The sequence below is a fragment of the Elephas maximus genome, chromosome 9 (genome assembly GCF_024166365.1).
Source record: "Elephas maximus indicus isolate mEleMax1 chromosome 9, mEleMax1 primary haplotype, whole genome shotgun sequence".
In the NCBI taxonomy this organism is placed as follows: Eukaryota; Metazoa; Chordata; class Mammalia; order Proboscidea; family Elephantidae; genus Elephas; species Elephas maximus.
The window spans coordinates 92,362,437-92,383,265 of NC_064827.1; the positions used below are offsets into that span (position 1 = coordinate 92,362,437).

The following is a 20,829-nucleotide window of genomic DNA, read 5'->3' on the forward strand; positions in this document are numbered from 1 at the left end:
TCTTTAATCACAATGCTTATGGGGTATTATAAACTGATAAACATTATAAGAAATACATGCACATGTACACATACAGTGAAAGAGAATTTGTTCGCATGAGTTCTGTGTGAATTTCACAATACATTTCGCAGCAAATTTACTTTTAACTTAGCGCTCAATTAAGGTGGAGTTTTTTTTTTTTCTTTTTTCCTCAACTAAAAAAAAAAGCCTGATTTAAATAAGCAATCACAATCACAATACTTCACCAAACTAATAAATGTCATTATGTCTTACACTTTAGGAAAATATGTGGCTCCAGACTCTTTTCTCTTTATGGTATTCTGCCCACCCTCTCTTCCTTCTCCCTATACCCCACATTAAAGTTTAATTCTTAAATTACTCTGAATTTTGGAGAAATGTCCAGATATTTTTTTTCCCACATATGTTTTGGATTCTGAATATTGCAAACGAATGAAAACTCTCTGTGCCTCTGTAGTAAATAAATCTTTGAATTGCTAATTGTTTCACATTAACCCCATGGATCTTTAGCATCTGTCTGTGGCATTTTTCAGCCCACAAATTCCATCTGTTTATTTCTGGGACTTTAATCACAAAATATACACACACACATAAAGTTCTGATTGCCTAGTGGCTATAATGATAGAAGCTTCTGCATATTCTGTAGCCTCCATGGGGGAGGCGGGGACAAGGGTTATCACCCTTTCTCTCATCCTCTCACCTGAAGGACTATGCCTTATATCTCCCATTTGACCCTCCAGATTAGCTCTCCCCTTCTCTCCACAAGGTCCGTGCTCAGGGACACTAACCTATGTGATCTGTATCTCTGAGCTCCCAGGAAGGACCTCTGGCTTCTGGTAGGACTTGGTCAATGGGGCTTACTGACAAGAGATGGGAGAGAGGGAGGAAGAGACTGGGGTCTTAGTGTGTATTTTCCTGGACCCCTCCTTGAAGGACAGCATGCGTTGGCGTGTCCCCTGACCAATTCTCAGTTCCTCTCAGCCCCTCTGTCTCCAGGTCCAGTGACTCCCCTCTCCCAGGTCCCCTTCAGGCCTGGGCATGGTAACAAACTCCACGCTGTGGTTTCTTTTCACCCTGCCCGATTATAAAATAGTCCCCTCCTTAAATTCTCTTCAAATTATTTGTTTGCCATTGGGACCCTATTCGATGCAAGAACATCACCTCTGTGTAGAAGGGACACTTCCAGGCCAGCAACAACCCACTGCTCTCTCAACCCAGTGGATCCCCAAAGCACCCTTCAGTGATATATTTGTTCCTCCAGTAGTGGTGTCATCTGTGGATGCTGCCGGAATAGAAAGACTTGTGGTCATACTTCTGAGGGAGCCTCTCTCTGGTTGAGGTTTTAAAGGGGAGTTTTGGGGTCAGAACCTACGTCTTACCCCTTGATCTAATAAGGAAGAATGCTTAAGAGAGGGCAATACCTCCTTTCTTCATCAGCTCCAGTTTTACTGACATGCCTGGGGAGAGTTTGGTGGCTCCTGTGCATTTAGATCCTGGTGCCAGGCTTCAACAAAGACGCTGGAGATTTCCCTGGAAACAGCACAGCCGCCATTACCCAAAAGAAGGCTATTGAATGGCTAGAGCTCAGATGTTGCTCCAGTAAGATTTCAAGGTCTGATTCTGGCATTAGTGAGCATTTCTGAGCCCTAGTTCACTCACCTAGTAAAATGATGATAATATAGACTTGGGTTATGTAGAATAATGTTTGTACAGTGCTTGGCACATAGTGAATTTCTGTAAATGTTAGCTTCTTTTGTTTTTAGTATACAATGTGCCTTCTATGTGTAAAGCCCCTTTTGATCTTCAAGTGAAAGAAATTATCCCTTGAGAATTGGCCCTGTCTTTTCCCTCTAAGCAGAGGAATGTGTTTGTTTCTGTTTATAAAAATAATACATGATTATTAAAGGATGGTATAAAAATCTTTTCTAATCTTATCAAGCAGGATAACTTCTGTTACATTGTGACTATACTGACTATATATATATATATATTTACACACATGCACATTGACTTTTTTCTGAACTGAGGCCATACTATATTACTTTGTATCCTATACAGTAGCCACAGCAATGGTCTCAAACGTACCAATGATCATCAGTATGGCGTAGGACTGGGTAATGTTTCATTCTGTTTCATGAGTTGGAGCCAACTCAATGGCACCTAACAAGAGTTATTTTTTTTTTTTTTTTAGTAGCACATTTTAAATACATAGTGAGCACAAAAGGACCTTCTGAATATTCTCTTATTATTAATTTTTTTTTTACTATGGTAAAAATATATATAACACAACATTTGCCAATTCAACATTTTTCACGTGTACAAGTTAATGCCATCAATTACATTAATTATATTTTGCAGTTATCACTAATAAAACCCCATTGCCATCAGGCCGATTCAGACTCACAGCAACCCTGTAGGACAGAGTAGAACAGCCCCACAGGGTTTCCAAGGAGTGGTTGGTGGATTCAAACTGCTGACCTTTTGGTTAGCAGCCATAGCCCTTAACCACTCCACCACCAGGGCTCCTATCGTCACGTATAATCGTTGCCAAATTCTCCATTACCTTGAACACCAACACACTGCTTCCTAAACAATGATGCCCCCTTTCTCTCATTAAAATATTTCCCCTTTAAAATATTGTTTAAAAATCTCATTTATTTTAAAAGATATTTAACTGAATTTGTATACATATGTACAGAGACATGATTTTAGAGAGAAGTGTAAATGTGACTGTGCAATATGGGCTTTTTCACTGGTTTGTGGTTCTTAATCTACCATCTGTTAAGATGCTGTTTCAGCCAGGTGGGATTTGTGCTGTCGTCCCATGTATTCTGTTGACTTTTCAAGTCAGGCTTCAGTGTGACCATGTGTTTTACCTGCAGCACAGCCCTTCAGTGTCTGATAGAGAAGGCACGTATTGGCGGTGATTTGGAGCTCTCTTCCTTCTTCTGTGGCAGTGATGTTCTTTCTTTGGGGTCTGAGCCAGTCACCAGGGTTTCTCAATCAGGGCACCCACGTCATAGGTAGGTAGGTAGGTAGTAGTAAGTAGGGAGGTAGGTAGGTAGTAAGTAGGTAGGTAGGTAGGTAGTAGGTAGGTAGAAACAGATAGGTAGATGAATGGCTGCTGTTGAGCTGACTGACTTACGGCAACCATAACAAAAAAATGAACATGCACAACAAAATGAAACATTGCCCCGTCCTGTGTCATCCTCAGGATTGCCAGCATGTTCGAATCCATCACTGTGGCTATCATGCAATAAGTCTATCTCACCGAGGGCCTCCCACGCCGTCCTTGGCCCTCTACTTCACCAAACATGATGTCCCCCTCTAGCAATTGAGCCCTTCTGATGACGTGTTCAAAGCAAGCGAGTCAGACAATGTTCTGTTATGATCCATAAGATTTCCGCTGACAAAGTTTTGGAAATAAACAACCAGGCCTTTCTTCCCAATCTGTTTCAGTCTGGAAGCTCTGCTGAAACCTGTCCACTGTAGGTGACCCTGCTGGAGTTTGAAATACTTTTGGCCTAGCTTCTAGCATCATAGTAACACACAAGCCATCACAGTATGACAAACTGACAGCCAGGTGGTAGGCCCACACTATAAAAAAAAGTAGTAATTCCTCCTGATTGTCAGAGCGTGGAACAAGACGCTTAGTTTGTAATGGTTTGATAATTTTTGCATCCTTACCTATGTTTCATGGATATTTTAATAGGGAACTAATGATGGTAAACCGGGTCCAGCTGTCTGGCAGCAATAGCAATCAAGGGGTTCCGTGTCTTCTTTCTTCAGGAGTTTTTCCCATTCCTGTGTAATCATATTGCAGTTTTCCACTTTGAAGGACAAAACAAATCTAAGTTCAGGTCAATCAAATTATGTTGTAAATATTTTATTCTTTGAAGATTCAAATTCAGAGAGAGTTTGTCATATATATTCCATATTCTTTGTAGTCTCTGTTCTCTTGGCTCTTTTTCAAGAAATTCCAAGCCAGCATCCCACATACTTTTCCTTCCACCTGAAAATAGAGAAAGCAGAGCCTGGCAGAAAGAGGCTGAGCCATCACTGGCTGTGTGACTTTGAGTCCTTAATTACAAAAGAATACATTTGGTCTGCATACCCTCCAATGTGCCTTTTAGTTCTAAAATGGCAGAATTTCTCAGGGATTCAAATGTAATCATCCCCAGCAATACTCTTCACTTGACTTATTTGTTTTGTCCTGAAGACCTCATCTTACGGGAACAAGTAGTTGCTTTGCTTCATTACTTCTGCATTCTACTTTGCTTCTATTCCTTAATTATTTTATGATCTTAGGAAAGTCATTTAGTTATCCTTTTTTTTTTTTTTGAAGCAGCCAAGTTTTGGCATAAGGAATGTATCTCCTAGCATTATAAGAAGAGTCATGTTCTGATTGAAGAAGGTATCCATGGTCAAAAACGTTTTGAAAATAGACTGTGTCCCCCTCATAGAGGTTTGCAACGAAAATTCACTTGTTTTAAAGGCTCTTAGAATTGCTGTAATAAAGAAGCTGGTTTAATTTTGTTTAATTCTTGATTTCCCAATCATATTTGATCTCAAAATCCTTTTATTTCTGGTAACATCCATTAACATCCCTCATATCTCCAATGTGCATAGGAGAGACCAGTCTAGAAGGAAGCACATGGTTTGTACCTGCTTCTGCCCTTCACTGATTACGGTTGTGGGCTAGATAGAGAGCCCCTGTACCTCATACATGGAGCCCTGGTGGCGCAGTGCTTAAGAGCTTGGCTGCTAACCAAAAGGTTGGCAGTTAGAATCCACCAGCTACTCCTTGGAAACCCTGTGGGGCAATTCTACTCTGTCCTGTAGGGTTGCTATGAGTCGGGATCGACTCAACGGCAACAGGCTGGATACCTCATGTTCCTCATATATAAAATGGAAATTTGTAATAGCACCCAGTATATGGTGGATGTAGAGATTTCAAGCAATATGTGATGACAACAATTATAACTGATTTTATTCTAACTCTCGTGTCTTACAGCCTTTGTTCAAATTTTGACCCAATCAGTTACTAGCTATGCGTTAAGGCATTACTTAATTTCTGTACCTCAAATCCTCATCTGTACAATGAAGTTAAAAATCATACCAATCTCACAGGTTGTCAAAAGAATTAAATCTGGTTCACGTATTTAGAATTGTGCTCAGTACACGGTAGTTACCTAATAAATGTTACCCATTATTATCATCACTATTGGTGCTTCTGTTACTTCTATGAGTTATTTCTTTTAGTTCCTAAAAGCAACTCCCCTCACCCCAAGTAGCTTAAATCCAACATATTATCAAAATACTACTACAACCCTCCTACAAGTATTGGATTTTGCCATTGACTTTAATGTTCTTTTCATCTAGAGTCTGTGATCCTCATGTTTTCATGCTATCATTTAACTTCTTCTGTTTGTGAACAGGGGCGGAGAGGCCTCGGCTCGGTTTTTGTCTGGGCATCAGGAAATGGTGGCAGGAGCAAAGACCACTGCTCCTGTGATGGCTACACCAACAGCATCTACACCATCTCCATCAGCAGCACAGCCGAAAGTGGAAAGAAACCTTGGTACCTGGAAGAGTGTTCATCCACACTGGCCACAACCTACAGCAGCGGAGAGTCCTATGATAAGAAAATAGTAGGTGATATTTCCATGTCTGTTGTCACTTACTTATCTTTTAGTTTTGAAATGCAAAGTGAGAACACTAAATATATAAGTGCAAGTAGTAATATATGGAAATAGAAGGTGGCCGATTAGCTGATTACTCAGTGTACCTAGTTGAAATGCTTTAACTTATTTCTGTTACCAATTCACTGAAAACGCTTGTCCGGGTCATCGCATTCCAGCATTCAGTGTGCCCTTGGACATGATCAAGCTTTGTTTTTATTGAGGATGAACTGATTGATTCAAGTTCATGTTCTGCGTTAGTGGCAGGAGAGAGACTAGCATCCAAGTCTGACTTTCTCAGCCCCATCCTCGGTGCTTAAGCTTCTAAATACAGCTAATTGAGTGGGAAAAACAAAGGTATGGTAAGGGTGTTGTTGTTGTTAGGTGCTGTCAGGCCAGTTCTGACTCATAGTGACCGTACAGGACAGAGTAGAACTGCCCCATAGGGTTTCCAAGGAGCAGCTGGTGGATTTGAACTGCCGACCTTTGGGTTAGCAGCTGAGCTCTTAACCACTATCTCACCAGGGCTCCCAGTGGTAAAGGTACTCGGAATGATTCCATTTAGACTATTCCTATTAAACATGAGTAAAGCCTATGCAAAACGTGCTTTTCTAATACAGCAGCACAAAGTTCACCTGAACAAGAAGCACAAAAGTCCTGACTGATCTCTTACTTTCCAGTCTGCCCTGCTTTCTAGCAAACAACAAAATGATAGGAGCTTAGTTTGCAGAACCAGCCTGCTCTGCTCCTTTCACCATGGTGCTCCGTACCCACGGGGTAACTCTGGGCAAATTACTTCATCTTTCTGTCTCAGTGTTCTTGTAAAATGGAGACATTTAATAATATATAATTCAAGGAGGTATTATATAGATTACCAGAAAATAAATTAAAAATGCATAACATAGTGCCTGGTACAGTGATGCTCAAAAAAGGTCTGACTTTCGGAACAGCCAGCACTGTGCTGCAGAGCCTAAGTTTAGACTCAGGATTTACCTTTCTAAAGTGGGGCTAAACTGCTGTCCCTGGTACTTTGTAGCATTTAGTAGACACTCTGCTTTGAGTTCCTGCAAATTGATGCAGGTTCAGTTCACTCTGCTGGTGCCACACTTGCCTCTTCTTTGGTGGTGGAAATACAGGTGACAGGATGCTACTTCTTTCATGCAATTCTAACCCACAGCCATTCTATTCTTCTTGATTCCTGGTTATTATGTCATTTTTATGTTTGATTTCTCAGCCACTCTTTACTACCTTCTTTGGTTACATATTATAGATTGATTTAAAGTGAAAACTGCCTATTTATGTTAATATCCCATCTTCCCCCATCTTTCCCTAGTTTCTCCACAATAACAGGGTTAAAAAATACACACATGTACCCAGCCATTAAGTACCTCCATTATTCATCAATAATCATAATTTTTCACAAAGTAAAATACAAAGGGAGAAAATGCAGAGATCAGCAAGTTTTGAAATTCCAACTTGGTGGGAAAATGATGCCCGTATGATATTTTACCCTCATTAAAGGACCGTTGGAGCTCTAGTGGTACGGTGGTTAAGAGCTCAGCTGCTAACAAAAAGGCTGGCACTTGGAATCCTCCAACCACTCCTTGGAAACCCTGTGGGCAGTTCTATTCTGTCCTACAGTGAGTTGGAATTGACTTGATGGCAACGAGTTTATAGGACCTTTATAATCAAGCAATGTCTCCTGTGCTTTTTAATATGAAGACCTTGTTTCCCTATGATTAGTTCATGGTCAGTCCCTTCTAGTAGTGAGTGGCATCTGTCAGCTCTGCATCATGAAATTCCTGATGAAAGCTCTCTGGAATAAAAGTTCTCCTCTTTGTACCTCCCAAGTCTGAATCTTAGAGGGCATCTTAAGGCAAACTCACCATTGCTGCAAAGTCAGTGCGTCGTTTTAGTCCTGGTATTTCCTGTGGAGCAATTGCTGTGGAGAGACCATGTTGTTTTCCCAGGAAGGGCAGACCCAGCTAGTGAGGTGAAGCAAGGACTTACATAAGAGCCCCAAAGGACATGCAAAGGAGCCTCCTCTCCAGGGAAACTGCCCCATCTGGTAACCAGTTGCCATGAAGTCTATTCCAACTTGTAGCAACTCCATATGTGTCAGAATAGAACCGTGCTCCATATGGTTTTCAGTGGTCTTTCTACCAAGGCACCTCTGGGTGAACTCGAACCACCAACCTTTCAATGAGTGAAAGAGCGTGTTAACCATTTACACCACCCAGAGATTCCTAACCTCCATGACAGATTGGACATTTAGGATTCTCTCATGGACAGATTGATCCATTCTGTGATCTGAGATAGGGCTTGAGAGGGAAAATGAGCATCATGGCTCCATGTCAATGTCCTTTTGTCAGGTCATAAACTTTCTTTTCTCCTATTGCTGCTTCTGATATCAAAACCTCTACTGATTCACTTTATATGTTTAACTTTTACTTAATTCTACTTTTTGCTTAATTTCCTTCTTCCATTTTCATCAGTTCATTATAGCAAAACCTGTAGGAGCTGGAACTCAGCGGAACTACCTTGTTTTTCTGGGTCTTATGAGTTTTCTGCCTTCAACAGGCTGCAGTCTTACCATTTTTCTATCGCCCTCTATTTGTGGAAAATAGTTGAGTCTTCCTTCTCTGACAGGTTTCCACCTTATACAGGTTCTAGCTTTTGCAGGTTTTATTGTAGTAATTTTTCTCTCTTCAGCCCTTAGATTCTTTTATTTTGCATGACTCTCCAAACTATCCCCAAATGAGGAAGAAATTTGGTAGCTGTTCAAAAGTATAGTCTCAGGTATCAGAGAGACCGTTCAGGGGCTAAGCAACCCTATAAGATTCTTGGCTTTCTCATCCGTAAAATGGAGGTAATACCAGCACCAACCTCACAGATTTTCGTAAAGAAGATACTGTGTCTGACTACTGTGTGTAATGCACACGCACAGTCCTTGGTTTAAGTGAGCATCTCAGTAGGTGATTGGTGTCATTATTAACTAAGACAGTGTCATTTTCTGCAGTGGCTCGGGGGAGGTTAGGCTGGTCGTTTTTCCAGCTGTTGCTAGTGAAGGTACTTGCTGCACCTTTGGTTTTCCAATCTATAAAATACTGTGATCTGTTCCACCCAACCCCTAAAGAATGGCACTTTGATCGTGAGCGTGTTAACAGTTTGGACATGACGAGAGTTGGCAACAGCATCAGCCTTTTATGGTCAGCTGACCCCTTTTCCTTTGAGATGTCAGAATGACAAATAATCGTGTGTTGCTCCTGGGACCTTTCTTTACCAGGCTTTGAACCCAGACGCCTGTGGTCCCTTGATGATGCCCACATCCTGTCAGTGGCATCCATGATTGAGTGTTACAGGAGTGGTCGTGTGTCCCTTTGTGCTGGGGCCCTCTTCCCTGGGCCATCCATTTCCTTGTGTCATTTGTGGCCTCTCCGGAAGAGCACAGTTGTCGTTCTCCATTCACAGAGCACCTTCCTGATTTGAACTGAGGCTGAGGATCTGAGCAGAGAGAGGAAAGATCCCTGTGCTTCTGGGAAAGCCCTTCTGTTGAATAAATTGTCCTTGTCCTGGAGAGAATACTGTTGCATGGTATGCAAGCAGGAAAACCTTGCCTTAGTTTCAAAATATAGCCAGGGCCCCATCTCTTGGTTTCCGGCCAGTACTCTTGGCACAACTCGGGACCTTGATATTATATTCATGCTTTAGTAGATTTGGGCCAGTGATGACCTTGCAACAAATGAAGCACTCAGAATATCAAGATTACTGCAGTTAGAAGCTCTTCTATAAGCTTGATAAAAAGCAGCTGAATAACCAGTTGACTGGCCATTATAAAGGCATATAATGGAACAATGCTTTTAATATGCTATGGTATATATCTCATTTCACATGTAATCTATTTGTGGTTATTATATTAATATACCATAAATATAACATTCTTTTGCCCTTCTAATAAGTGCCTGGCACTACACTATACACTTTGAATGCATTGTCTCATTGTATCCTGAAAATCCTGTCTAGGAGGGCCAGGTATTGTCCCCACTTTAGAGATGTGAAAACTAAGGCCTGAAAGTTTCCAAAAAAGCCAGTAAATGGCAGAGCCTGGATCCCAGCCAGAGTCGGGATGATCCCCAAGTTCATCTCGTAACCAGTGTGCTGTGATGCCCCTGACACCATACAGGGACATCCAGTATGGTGCTGTATGGAAGAGAGGATTTGTTTTACCATGACAATGATAAAAACACATTTAGAATATGTAGGCGTCCATTGTTTTCCACTATTTAGCCCACTGATTTTGAATTTTGTGTTAGTACCCCTTTTCCTGGTGGCACAGTGGTTAAGGGCTTGTTTGCTAAATTAAAGGTTGGCAATTCAAATCCACTAGCCACTCCTTGGAAATCCTATGGGGCAGTTCTGCACTGTCCTACAGGGTCGCTATGAGTTGAAATTGACTCGACAGCAGTAGGTTTGTTTTTGGGGGTTTTTTTAACCCCTCTTCTTAATCCCCTCTGACAGCCTGTCTTCTTGGAGTAAACTAAAGCTCGCTGAAAACAGGAGTCGCTGGTTCCTGTGGCACTGTGTTAGCACCGAGCTTCAGGAGCTTATGGCTTTTGTGTGACTTTCAGATCAGGGCATTCTCATATGTGAGGCGTGTCCTTCTTGGCTTTTTGCAAAAACCATCGCTATGAGTCAGAATCGACTCAATGGCACTGGGTCTTGTTTAAGTCATTGCTGAGTAAAGAATGAGAGATTTCGTTCCAAAGTCCCTCATTTTCATTAAATTCTTGGTGATTACATCATTCGTCATCTCTTTTGGCTTCTCGGAGTTTTCAGAGCACCATCCATAGCACATCGGGGCATGGATTCCAACGTTTACCTCTCCCGGCTCATTTCTAAACACTGTCCCTCCCTCCCTCCACTCAGCTTCTTCGCTGTGGCTTCTGGGAGGGAGGAAGACTCTTCCCCCAGATATCATTTCATCTAATCGACGGCACTGGGTGTTGGGTATGTCTGTCCTCAGATTTCATTTCAGAGAGGATTTCCTTGATCACCTTCCCTAAAATAGTGACACTCAACTCCATCACTCTTGCCACCTGTATCCTCTTCAATATTCTTTTTAGTGTTCTTCTGACTACTTAACATGCTAGTATATGTTTTATTTTTTGTCTGACTTCAATCCCCAAATGGAAACTTCTTGAGAGTGAAGAGTTTTTGTCCCTTCCCATAGTTCAAGTTTAATAAATATTTGTGCATAAATGACTGTCATGTATCTGAAGGATAGAGACTTCACAAGCTGTCTTTATAGCCATATGAAGAAGACGGGGGGCACTCTCTTCCTTTAAGAGAAACTCCTTCTACTGATAGGTTGGTGAAAGGCAAATGATATTTGCCAGGATATTTGACATAGAAAATCGGCCAGCAGTAACCTTACCACAGAGTGCCTAGGTGGCGCAAATGGTTAGCACTGGGCAACTAACCAAAAGATTGAGGGTTCACACTTACCCAGGGGTGCCTCGGAATAAAGCCCTGGTGATCTGCTTCCAAAAGGTCACAACCATGAAAACCCTATGGGGTGCAATTCTACTCTGACACACGTGGAGTCATCATGAATCGGAATCAGATTGGACAGAGACTGCCCTTAACCTTGCTGCAAGATAAAGCTGTAGTAGGTATAACCTTGCTTAGTGTCAAAGAATATTAAAGAACAGGTCTATAACCCCTCCTTCACTCCTAAAATTTCCCCCAAGATCTGATTTATAGATAAAGCTTCCTTGTCTCTCCAATCACTCCCACTGTTAATTATCTTTCTTTTGGGATTAGTTCAGCCTTTGACTTTTTTTCCTAGTAGTTTGTCTTGATGACTGAAATATGGGGGCTATCCTTTTTCCTCTTGGGGAGGGTTTTGTGAGCCAAGGCTTGGAGAATATATGCTCTACTTAGCTCTCTACTGATGTCATTTTATTTATTTGTGTTCAAAAACAGACTTGCTTCCTGGGGTGTCTCAGGACTGGTCAGAACAACTCATTCCATGTGGAGGAATTATTGTATTCCTTTTGCAGAAACATCCTGCCCCCTCCCCACCCCCATCACCACCACCACAACCCAATTCATTTTTCAAATGCAGTCACCATTGCACCAGATCACTGGCTATCATCTCCTGCTTCTTCTTTTGATTTGGAAACTGTCATTTTTCATGAGTGAAAGACTGGCAAATCCAGATGTGTTTAGTTTCTTTGGAAGTCTGATACATATTCTCTTGAGGCTGTTCAAAAGAGCAAAGGAAACATCGGTCCTGCAAAGTCCTGATGTTAATTTTGGCCTGAAGGAGAGTCGCTGTGCCTACTTGCTGGCTTGGGCTAGACCTCCAGGCCAGTTCTGCCATCACTGTTGGTGGTGGTCTGGCTCTGCTGCCTTTGTCCCCATAGATGACAATGCTCTGAAACTCAGCTCTTTCTTGCACTGCCATTTCAGGAGTTAATATTTTCATCACTTACTGGCTCTTTAGTGGCTAAGTATCCTCGGGCAAGTTACTTAGTCTGTATGAGCCTCCATTTCCTTAGCTAATCAAACATAGTATCTTTCTTGTGGAGTTCCTGTGTAGTTTTACACACACATATGCATATACACACACATACATACGTATATATGCATACACACACACACCCTTTTGTGCATTGCCTCACTCATGGCAAGTTGCTCATGGTGTAGTTTTAGGAGAAGCGGTGAGATTCATGGCAGCAATAGTAGTTGTGATAGCAGTGGCCATACTGTAGACTCTAGATTGTAGATATACATACCTACACACATGATTTTTGTGCTTTGCTTATAAATTTATGTGAGTTTTGTTTGGGTAGTCAAAACAGAAGTGGCCTTGAGGCATTTCCAGATAGGTGGGAGAATTTCAAGTGCAGAACAAAATCAGTATCAAGGAGCTTGACTTTAGCAATTCGATTTAGCAAATAAATAATGTGCCCCTCCTCCGCACCTGGCACTGAGCTGAACATCACAGAGATACAAACATGATTTAAGATGGGACCTTTAGTGCTCGAAGACTCACTTTTGTAAGTAAAACCTCGCGTTTGTGCTTTATAGTCATAGACCCTGTGAGCAACACGGGAGTGAGATTCCATATGGGCTTGTCAGTCCTGATTGGATTTCACACCAGTCATTGTGATTGCTGTGGACACGACAAACATTAATTGGTCCTTGGTTCCTTTTTATTTCACTGTGCTTAACAAATCAGTTTCTTCTGTTTTATTCATTGATACATTCAGGATACACTTTCTGCCCTTATCCCCTGTAGCTGTGTCTGAAACAGCTTTCTTGGCATATTTCTAATCCAAATCAACACCAGAAACAAACTCAACCTAACAGACAGTAGAATCATTTCATGTTTTTGAAAAGATCTGATCAGTTATTCTTTTAACAGATATGAGTCAATATGGTACCTTTGAAATAAAACAGATCACTTGATATCAGGGAGGAAGAAACTCTTTGACTGTGTGTTTGCTATAAAGGCTTGTCACTTATAGCAAAAGTCAACCTGATCTAAGATCCCCTGGTGAATTACATCAACAGGTAAATAAATGATCCACTAGCTCAAGTAATAAAATATGCAATATTAGGAAATGAGAGTTAAGGATGAGAAAAAGTGATAGACCTTCTCTGAGAAAGCCTGAGCGGACCTGAACACTACCCACCTATTCCTAGAAAATCCAGATGATATCCCTAGCTGTGTGGAGTCCATAAAACCATCTGTGGCTGATCCTGAGAGAGCCTGAAAATCTAATTTGCTGACCAGGACAGCTTTGATCTGGCTCAGGGCCTAGTGTCATCTCCTGTTTCCTTCACTCTGATGGACACAAGTGATATTTTCTTGAGCAATCTGAGAAGTTCTCTGGAGAAAAATTCTGTTTCTGATTTGGGTAGTGAATTAAGGGAATTTGGGGCATGCAGGATGGAGACCAAATTCCAAGACATTCTTTGAAGTAGAATTTTTGTTGTTCTGGCTTTGCCTGTGGCATCTCTGGATTCCCTGCCCCATTAAGTGGGCCGATCATTGAGTGGGCTGACCATTGAGTGGGCTGACCAGTGAGTGGGCTGACCAGTGAGTGGGCTGACCAGTGAGTGCAGCTTTCCTTTAAATTACACTGTCAGATCTTGTGTGCACACGTTGTAATTAATGAGGCTACCCCCATGTGGTTCCAGTTTTCGGAACATCATTTTTCTTCAAGATTGCACGCTCCTTGGTGGTCTTTGCCTTTCCTTTCTAAAGACAGACATAAAAATTCTCTGATACTCTTGCTTCTCTTAAGGATGAAAACCCTGCCTTAGATCTTAATGGTAATTTACACCTAAATATCTCCATCCCTGACAGTAACTTCTTGAAATGACCCAGCTGGAATTTCCACTTAAAACAGCACGGGACTGGAGCAAGGATGTTTTTGCCTCTTTTCTTATCATTCTTTTTAACCTTTCCCCCATCCACCACCTTCTCCTTCCACCCCCAATTCACCCCCCTACTCACTGCTCTCAAGTTTCATTTTTTAAAAGTCTTTAGAAAAAATAAATAAAAGCACAATCTTGATTTGGAATATCACAAGCTTGATCCAATGAATGATATTTAACACTTCATGAGCATTTATGTATCAGAGTATTGAGTCACTTTTTACTTCAGCATATATTATATGTGTATATACGTGGGGACGGAAACCCTGGTGGCGTAGTGGTTAAGAGCTGTGGCTGCTAACCAAAAGGTCAGCAGTTTGAATCAACCAGGTGCTCCTTGGAAACTCTATGGGGCAGTTCTACTCTGTCCTATAGGGTCGCTATGAGTAGGAATCGACTTGACAGCAGTGGGTTTGGGTATACGAGGTAACTGTATATGGATAGGATATATTCCTACTGCAAACTCAGCATCATGCAATTTTGACTGTTCACCTTTGAGGCTGGCTGGAGGAGGTTATTATATTCGAAAACGCTACACTGACTCTCTTGGAGTGTTATTCTGGATTTATTTCTGTGCATTGAAAGTGTCTGGTGCAGCAGAAGAATAGACAAAGAGAGCCAAGTGGGAAAACATCATGAAAAATCTTGAATCCAGGCACAAGTCATTGAAAAAAAACAAAACTTGGACAAAGGAATATGACCATGAGAGTGAGGTAAAATGGGAAGAATGCAAGCAAGGCCCTCTCTGAACAACTGCATATTTGCAGACCTAGAGACAAGTTGCTTCTGGTATGTTCATGAATTGCCTTGGGGACCAGTGCTTTGGAAAATAAGACTGCAAGTTGATCCTTAATTTCAAATGAGGCAAACACTTTCACAGTGAACCACTGAAAGTCCAGAGTGGTTCTGGATAGGGCTATATTTTCCCAGACATCTAGAGAGCCGCAAATATGGAGATTCAGTACATGGCTAACAAAGCCTGTTAATCATAAAACAATGTTCCTGCCTGTCAGATATGGTCCCTTAAGGCTTTTGCACACTATTCAGTGCTCCAGTAAAAAATAGTACACTCCTACCTCTCGCCACCATGTCTTTGTAGTTCTATACATTTTTGTTCATTCTTCCGTTTCTTTTGTTTCACTGCCTATACCTATCAGGCATGGATAGTCTGGTTACGTTGTTGTTGTTAGCTGTCATTGAGTTGACCCCCAACTCATGGGGACCACATGCAAAACTAGCAAAACACTGCCTGTTCCTGTGCCATCCATCCCCATGGTCAGTTGTGAATCAGACTGTTGTGATCCATAGGGTTTTTATCGGCTGATTTTCAGATCACCAGGCCTTACTTCCTACTTTGTCTTAGTCTAAAAGCTCTGCTGAAACCTGTTCAGCATCGTAGCAGCACGCAAGCCCATACTGACTGATGGGTGGTGGCTATGCATGAGGTGCATTGGCTAGGAATTGAACCCAGTCTACTGCATGAAAGGCAACAATTCTACCACTGAACCACCAATACCCTCATCTGTTGAGTCAGTTCCAACTCATGTGTTACAGAGTAGAACTCCTGAATAGAGTTTTCGTGGCTGTAATCTACGAAAGCAAGTCATCAGGCCTTTCTTCTGCAGAGCTTCTGGGTGGGTTCAAACCACTAACCTCTAGGTTAGTAGCCCGTCACAAACAACTTGAGCCATCCTAGAACCTAACAGAGATGTCAAAAGGAACAAAAAAGATACTGACAACTGGTGCCTTGCATGAACCTAAAACAGCTAGGATGTCAATCTGGCTTGCATAGCAGATAATTAAAATGTCTACTCAGACATCTCCATGTGGCACTGAAGAAAATTCTCGAGGAGGCACCATGTCTCGAGTTATGTAGCACTTCCTTCTTATGGAGATCAAATTTCTTTGCAAACCAAATTCAACTCATCTTCACTCTCTTCTCGAAGAGGAGAATAAAGAAGAGCTTTATTTTTTTTATTTTCAGTAGCCCTGTCTCCTTCACCTTTCTCCTGAACTTTCCCCTCAGTTTTATTTGTAAAATACGGATAATATACTTGTCTTACCAAAACCAAAACCAAACCCTTTGCAGTCAATTCTGACTCATCACGACCCTAAAGGACAGAGTAGAACTGCCCCCACAGGGTTTCCAAGGAGCGGCTGGTAGATTCAAATTGCCAATCTTTTGGTTAGCAGCTGTAACTCTTAACCACTGCACCACCAGGGCTCCATATTTGTCTTACTGCCCAAGAAGGCTTTACTAATTTCTTCCAGTAACTGGAACAAGACCGGTAACTCATTTGCCAAGCCAGTTATCCCTATATTTTCTCAACTGGAGCAATATCACTGGCAAAAGGGGGAAATTGATTTTTTGCAAGGGATGAGGGGCTAAAAAAATCTTAGATATTACACTGGCTTATAAAATCTTATTCCGTAGTATTTAATTTCTCTCATTAGGGAGAATTTAAATTTACTTTTCTCTCCTTAGTGGGATGATAGTGGCAAAAAGATTGAGAAACATTTCCTTTGCTGGATGGTCATGTTGTTCAGCCACACACAGCTGAAGTGAGCTGGATTCAAGCCAAGAGGAAAAAAATTATCTATTGTTCACATGTTTGACCAAAAAAAAAAACAGGAGAAACGGCTAGTCTTCTGTAATATGTACTTCATGTTGTAATTTCATATCAAACACCCTGGTTTCAACTTTGTTTTTAGTATTTGTGTTAAGTCTTTGAGGAAGTCTTTGCTTCCATTCAGCATTTCTGTGAATTCTAGAAATAGGTCCACAGTCAAAGGTTCCTTCTATTGCAGAACAGAGCATACATTTTGCTTCAAACCTGTGACTTTCCCAAGGTAACAGTCCTAGGAGGAGAGGAGCCATGTACTTTTTAATTCCTTTATTACTAATGCCTAAGTCAGTGTCTGGTTATTGATTCAACATGCTCGATAGTAAAGAAAGGCTGGGGTAAGGATGATCACGGGAGTGCAGGAATAAAGAATTTAAAATGTATATTTCAATACCACTTCCATTCCACTTTCATGGGTGAATTTCTTCACTAAAAAAATTGCATGTGACTCACTTTGACCCCAGAGGCCTAAACTGTCTCACTTCTTCTGTCTTCTAGATCACTACGGATCTGAGGCAGCGTTGCACAGACAACCACACTGGGACATCAGCCTCAGCGCCCATGGCTGCAGGCATCATTGCATTGGCACTGGAAGCCAAGTAAGCCTTGATCTCTATATGTCTTCTTCACTGGTGACAACCCCTCCTCCCTAGTATAATAACCCAGAATTCAGTCTTCCTAACCCCATATTTAAAATTTCAAGGATTAGGGTTTTTAAAAAAAATCCCCTACATTAAGGAAGAAGGCAATTTTTGAGTTTTTATATTCTTAAAAACTCCAACTATGCAATTACTTTGTTATGGAGTCATAGTACAAGCATGCCAGTTGGCTCTGATGCTGTCGTCTACTTGAGGTTCTGATCCTGGTCTGGGAATGTTTCTGGGAGTCTCAGGGAAGTTAGATTTGCCCACTTCTGCTCCCTTTCCCTGTAGAGTAGCGAGGCAGCTCAGATTTCATGACAACAGCACCGTCACAGACAGACTCTAGGGGCCAGAATATGTCAAGGTCATATGACAGGAGCCAGGAATGAGAACAACTCATTCATCTCAAATCCTGCTCAAAATAGTCAAATTCTGTGTCTAAAAGATCGCTTTGAAAGGCCTGCTTGGGTTATCTGTGATAGGTTTCATCCCTTCCTTCTCTTAGTACAAATAGATTAACTCTTTGAAAAACTAATAACAGGTCTACATCCCTTATTCTCAATTTCAAAATCCAAAATGCCCTAAAAACAAAGTGTTTTTTTTTTTTTTTTTGCAAATTTGACACCAAAACTCATTGACGGCAAAGCGTGACTTGAACTGTTTTGAGGCTATTAACAGACTTTATTTTCCATTGATTGTGAAAATGTGTAAATTTCACTGCAGAAATATCAGTGGATTTGATTACAAGATGCTGGATCAGACCCCACTGGAGATTCTATGTAATATATATTTCGGGTACCATATCTGAAAAAAAACATTTGAAATCCATAATACATCTGGTCCAAGGACTCTAGATAAGAGGTTCATCCTGCAAGAGGAGCATAATAAAAAAGAACTGGAATCATTGCTTAAGCGTTTCTTTAAAACATGGCCTCATACCACCCCCTTGGAAGAATGGAAAGACCAGTTCATCTAGCTTCACCCTGAAGTAAAAGCAGTAGAGCAATAGCAAGTGACAGGTAAAAAATACAAGAATGAAGAGGCTCAGGCATTAAAATAAGAAACGGTACTATTTCATTACACAGGTGGCTTCCCAACATTCAGAGCTGCCCCTCTTAGAAGGCAGTTGGGCCTTAATATAATATGGATCCAGTAAACTGATAAGTCGTGCAAAGCATTGGACTGAAGCATACAGAAGAGGAGAGGCTCACAATATGGCGCCAGATTCTTTGGGTGGCCTCCTGCCCAAGCTTTGACATTGAGAGATATTCCTGCCCCCATGGATGTTGGGATTTCTTTTGTCAAGATGAGGTCAAATATTGAGTCATTTCAGCATTATATATCTTCTAAGGTGTTAAAAGTTGGAGTTCAGCAAGGAACTGGCACGTGTTAAATTCTCACTTTGCAACCTTTTCACTAGAATATTCTGAAAGCAGAAATTTAATGTTAAGTGTCTGTGTTTTTAATTTGGTGATGCTAAATAGAATTTTTAAGTATATATTGTTTTCCTTCTTAAACTCTGAGTTGTTTCTTTGGAGAATTTTTTTACCTGTGAAATATTGAAGGAAAAAAAATCAGGAGATTATTGACTGCCCCCCTCCCCAGAAGAAAAGTTGGTTATAATCTGAAACTCAAACTTGGCACTGTAGTACCATTGCAACATAGCTGTCTCTACACAGACCTAAGTGATATTCACGTCTTTGAGATATTACAGTAGCACTATTATTTTCAACAACTGTTCTTTTAACAAATACTTAAGCTCAAATGAAAAATCCTTACTTTGTGCCTCAGACAGATAATGTCACTTTGGGACTGAGCAACACACTGAAGACTGCATCCTTTTTTTTTTTTTTTTTCCTTTGCATTTTGAACTTTTTTTTTAGATTAATTGTTGTCAAAACTATGATAGGTAGGGGAAAGAGGAAAATCCCCAAGTAACAGTTTATCCGGAAAATCTGCTTCCTTTGAAGGTATGAGAAGTTCAGTTCAATCATGGGGTCAAGGTAGATGGTAAAAAATCTGACGAAATGAGAAAGAATCAACCTTTCCTTACAATTCTATTGGTTTGTCCTACAGGCCGATCTTTGCCTATAAGTGAAGCTGAAAATTTGAGGAGAGAAATAGCTAAAAGAATGGATCCAGCATTGATGCTAAACTAGCATCAGTGAGCAGTGGGCCTTAGCATGAGTGAAAAAATATCTAAAACTAAGAATTTCTAGAAAAGAGCTCAAGTAACAGTGCACCAGGCTGCAATGGTTCTGTTGCAGCCTAAAGTTAATCCTACCTTTACAAATGCACCTCAGGTACCTCCCAGGCCCTCCTGCCTGATACCTCACTGTTGCTTCTCAACAACGTTTGAACCTTGGTATTTTAAGAGTCAGCCTTTTCTCTCACAAGTTGGGAAGCTCAGTCTACAAGATACTCCTTTTTATTTAAGTGAACTAGTCAGGAGAGAAGAGAAAAAGCCATAAGCGAGCAGAATTACAGCTAAGAACACTGCCCGATGCTCTAGCAATGCACTAACTGCCCAGATCAGGGTGTGCTGAGTAACTGGATAGGGCTGAGTCTTCAGATGAAAGGCTACAGGCAGGGTCTGCCAGTCCCTATTCACCTACATGTCCCAACTCTCCCTCCACTACAAGGCAACATGTGTCTTTTCTCAGAATGTCGCTAAGTTATTGCATTTACTCAGTCATAGGAACATCACGGGAAGCTCCCACATCCTAAGCTTCCCCTGAATCTGCTTCGTTAATATCATCCAGGTGCTTGTGTGGATCAGGAGACAGGACTGTGGATCCTACTGTGGGTGCTACTGCTACCGTTGGCCTTTCCGCCATTTTGATTCTCCTTGCTCCCCTGAGGTTAGAACTTTTTCAAAAAACCTTCTTCTCAGAAAATTAAGGGAAAAGAAAACAAATACAAAATATGGAAACAGACCAATTTAAAGTGTCTAGATCTCTCATCCCAACTTAGCAAAAGTTTGGTCATGAATTAACTTAGCTGTGACAGCTAACAGGACCCCCAAGCTATCCTTTTCCTCAGGGATGTTAAGAGCACGTGTTGTAACAAACTCCACAAGATATCCTGGATACTTGGGTTGCAAACTATTCCCAAGACTGAAAGGATTTTCAGTTCCTACAAAAATCTGCCTCCTTACCTCCTTCGTTTGGGTTGTGTTAAGTTCGTGGACAGTCACATCTTGGATTTTGCCTCTCTGGTAAATTAGGTGATCTCCTCTCTGTTCCCGAAGATGCTTTCTGAGTGCATAAAGCTATAAACCCTTTACCCTTCTAAAAATCATGAGCTATTTCAAGATAAGAGAAAAAAATCATCATCAGAAAAGAGGGAGGAGAACATTGTTCTTGTGTCGATGAAACTTCATCAATGTGTATTGGTTCCGAAGGTTTATAATAT

At 41.2% G+C, this 20,829-nt stretch overlaps 1 protein-coding gene and 1 non-coding gene across 4 annotated transcripts in view; one reads left to right on the plus strand and one right to left on the minus strand.

Moving 5' to 3' along the window:
- PCSK5 (proprotein convertase subtilisin/kexin type 5) overlaps nt 1–20,829 on the plus strand; it is a 492,175-nt gene that overhangs the window by 214,936 nt on the left and 256,410 nt on the right. For all 3 annotated transcript variants that reach the window (XM_049895206.1, XM_049895204.1, XM_049895205.1), the window contains exons 8-9: nt 5,457–5,669; nt 17,273–17,373. In XM_049895206.1, coding sequence (XP_049751163.1) covers nt 5,457–5,669; nt 17,273–17,373 — 314 coding nt within the window. The remainder of the gene's footprint in view (nt 1–5,456; nt 5,670–17,272; nt 17,374–20,829) is intronic.
- On the minus strand, nt 15,597–15,666 carry TRNAE-UUC (transfer RNA glutamic acid (anticodon UUC)). The gene has a single exon. It is a non-coding gene; the product is annotated as a tRNA-Glu (tRNA).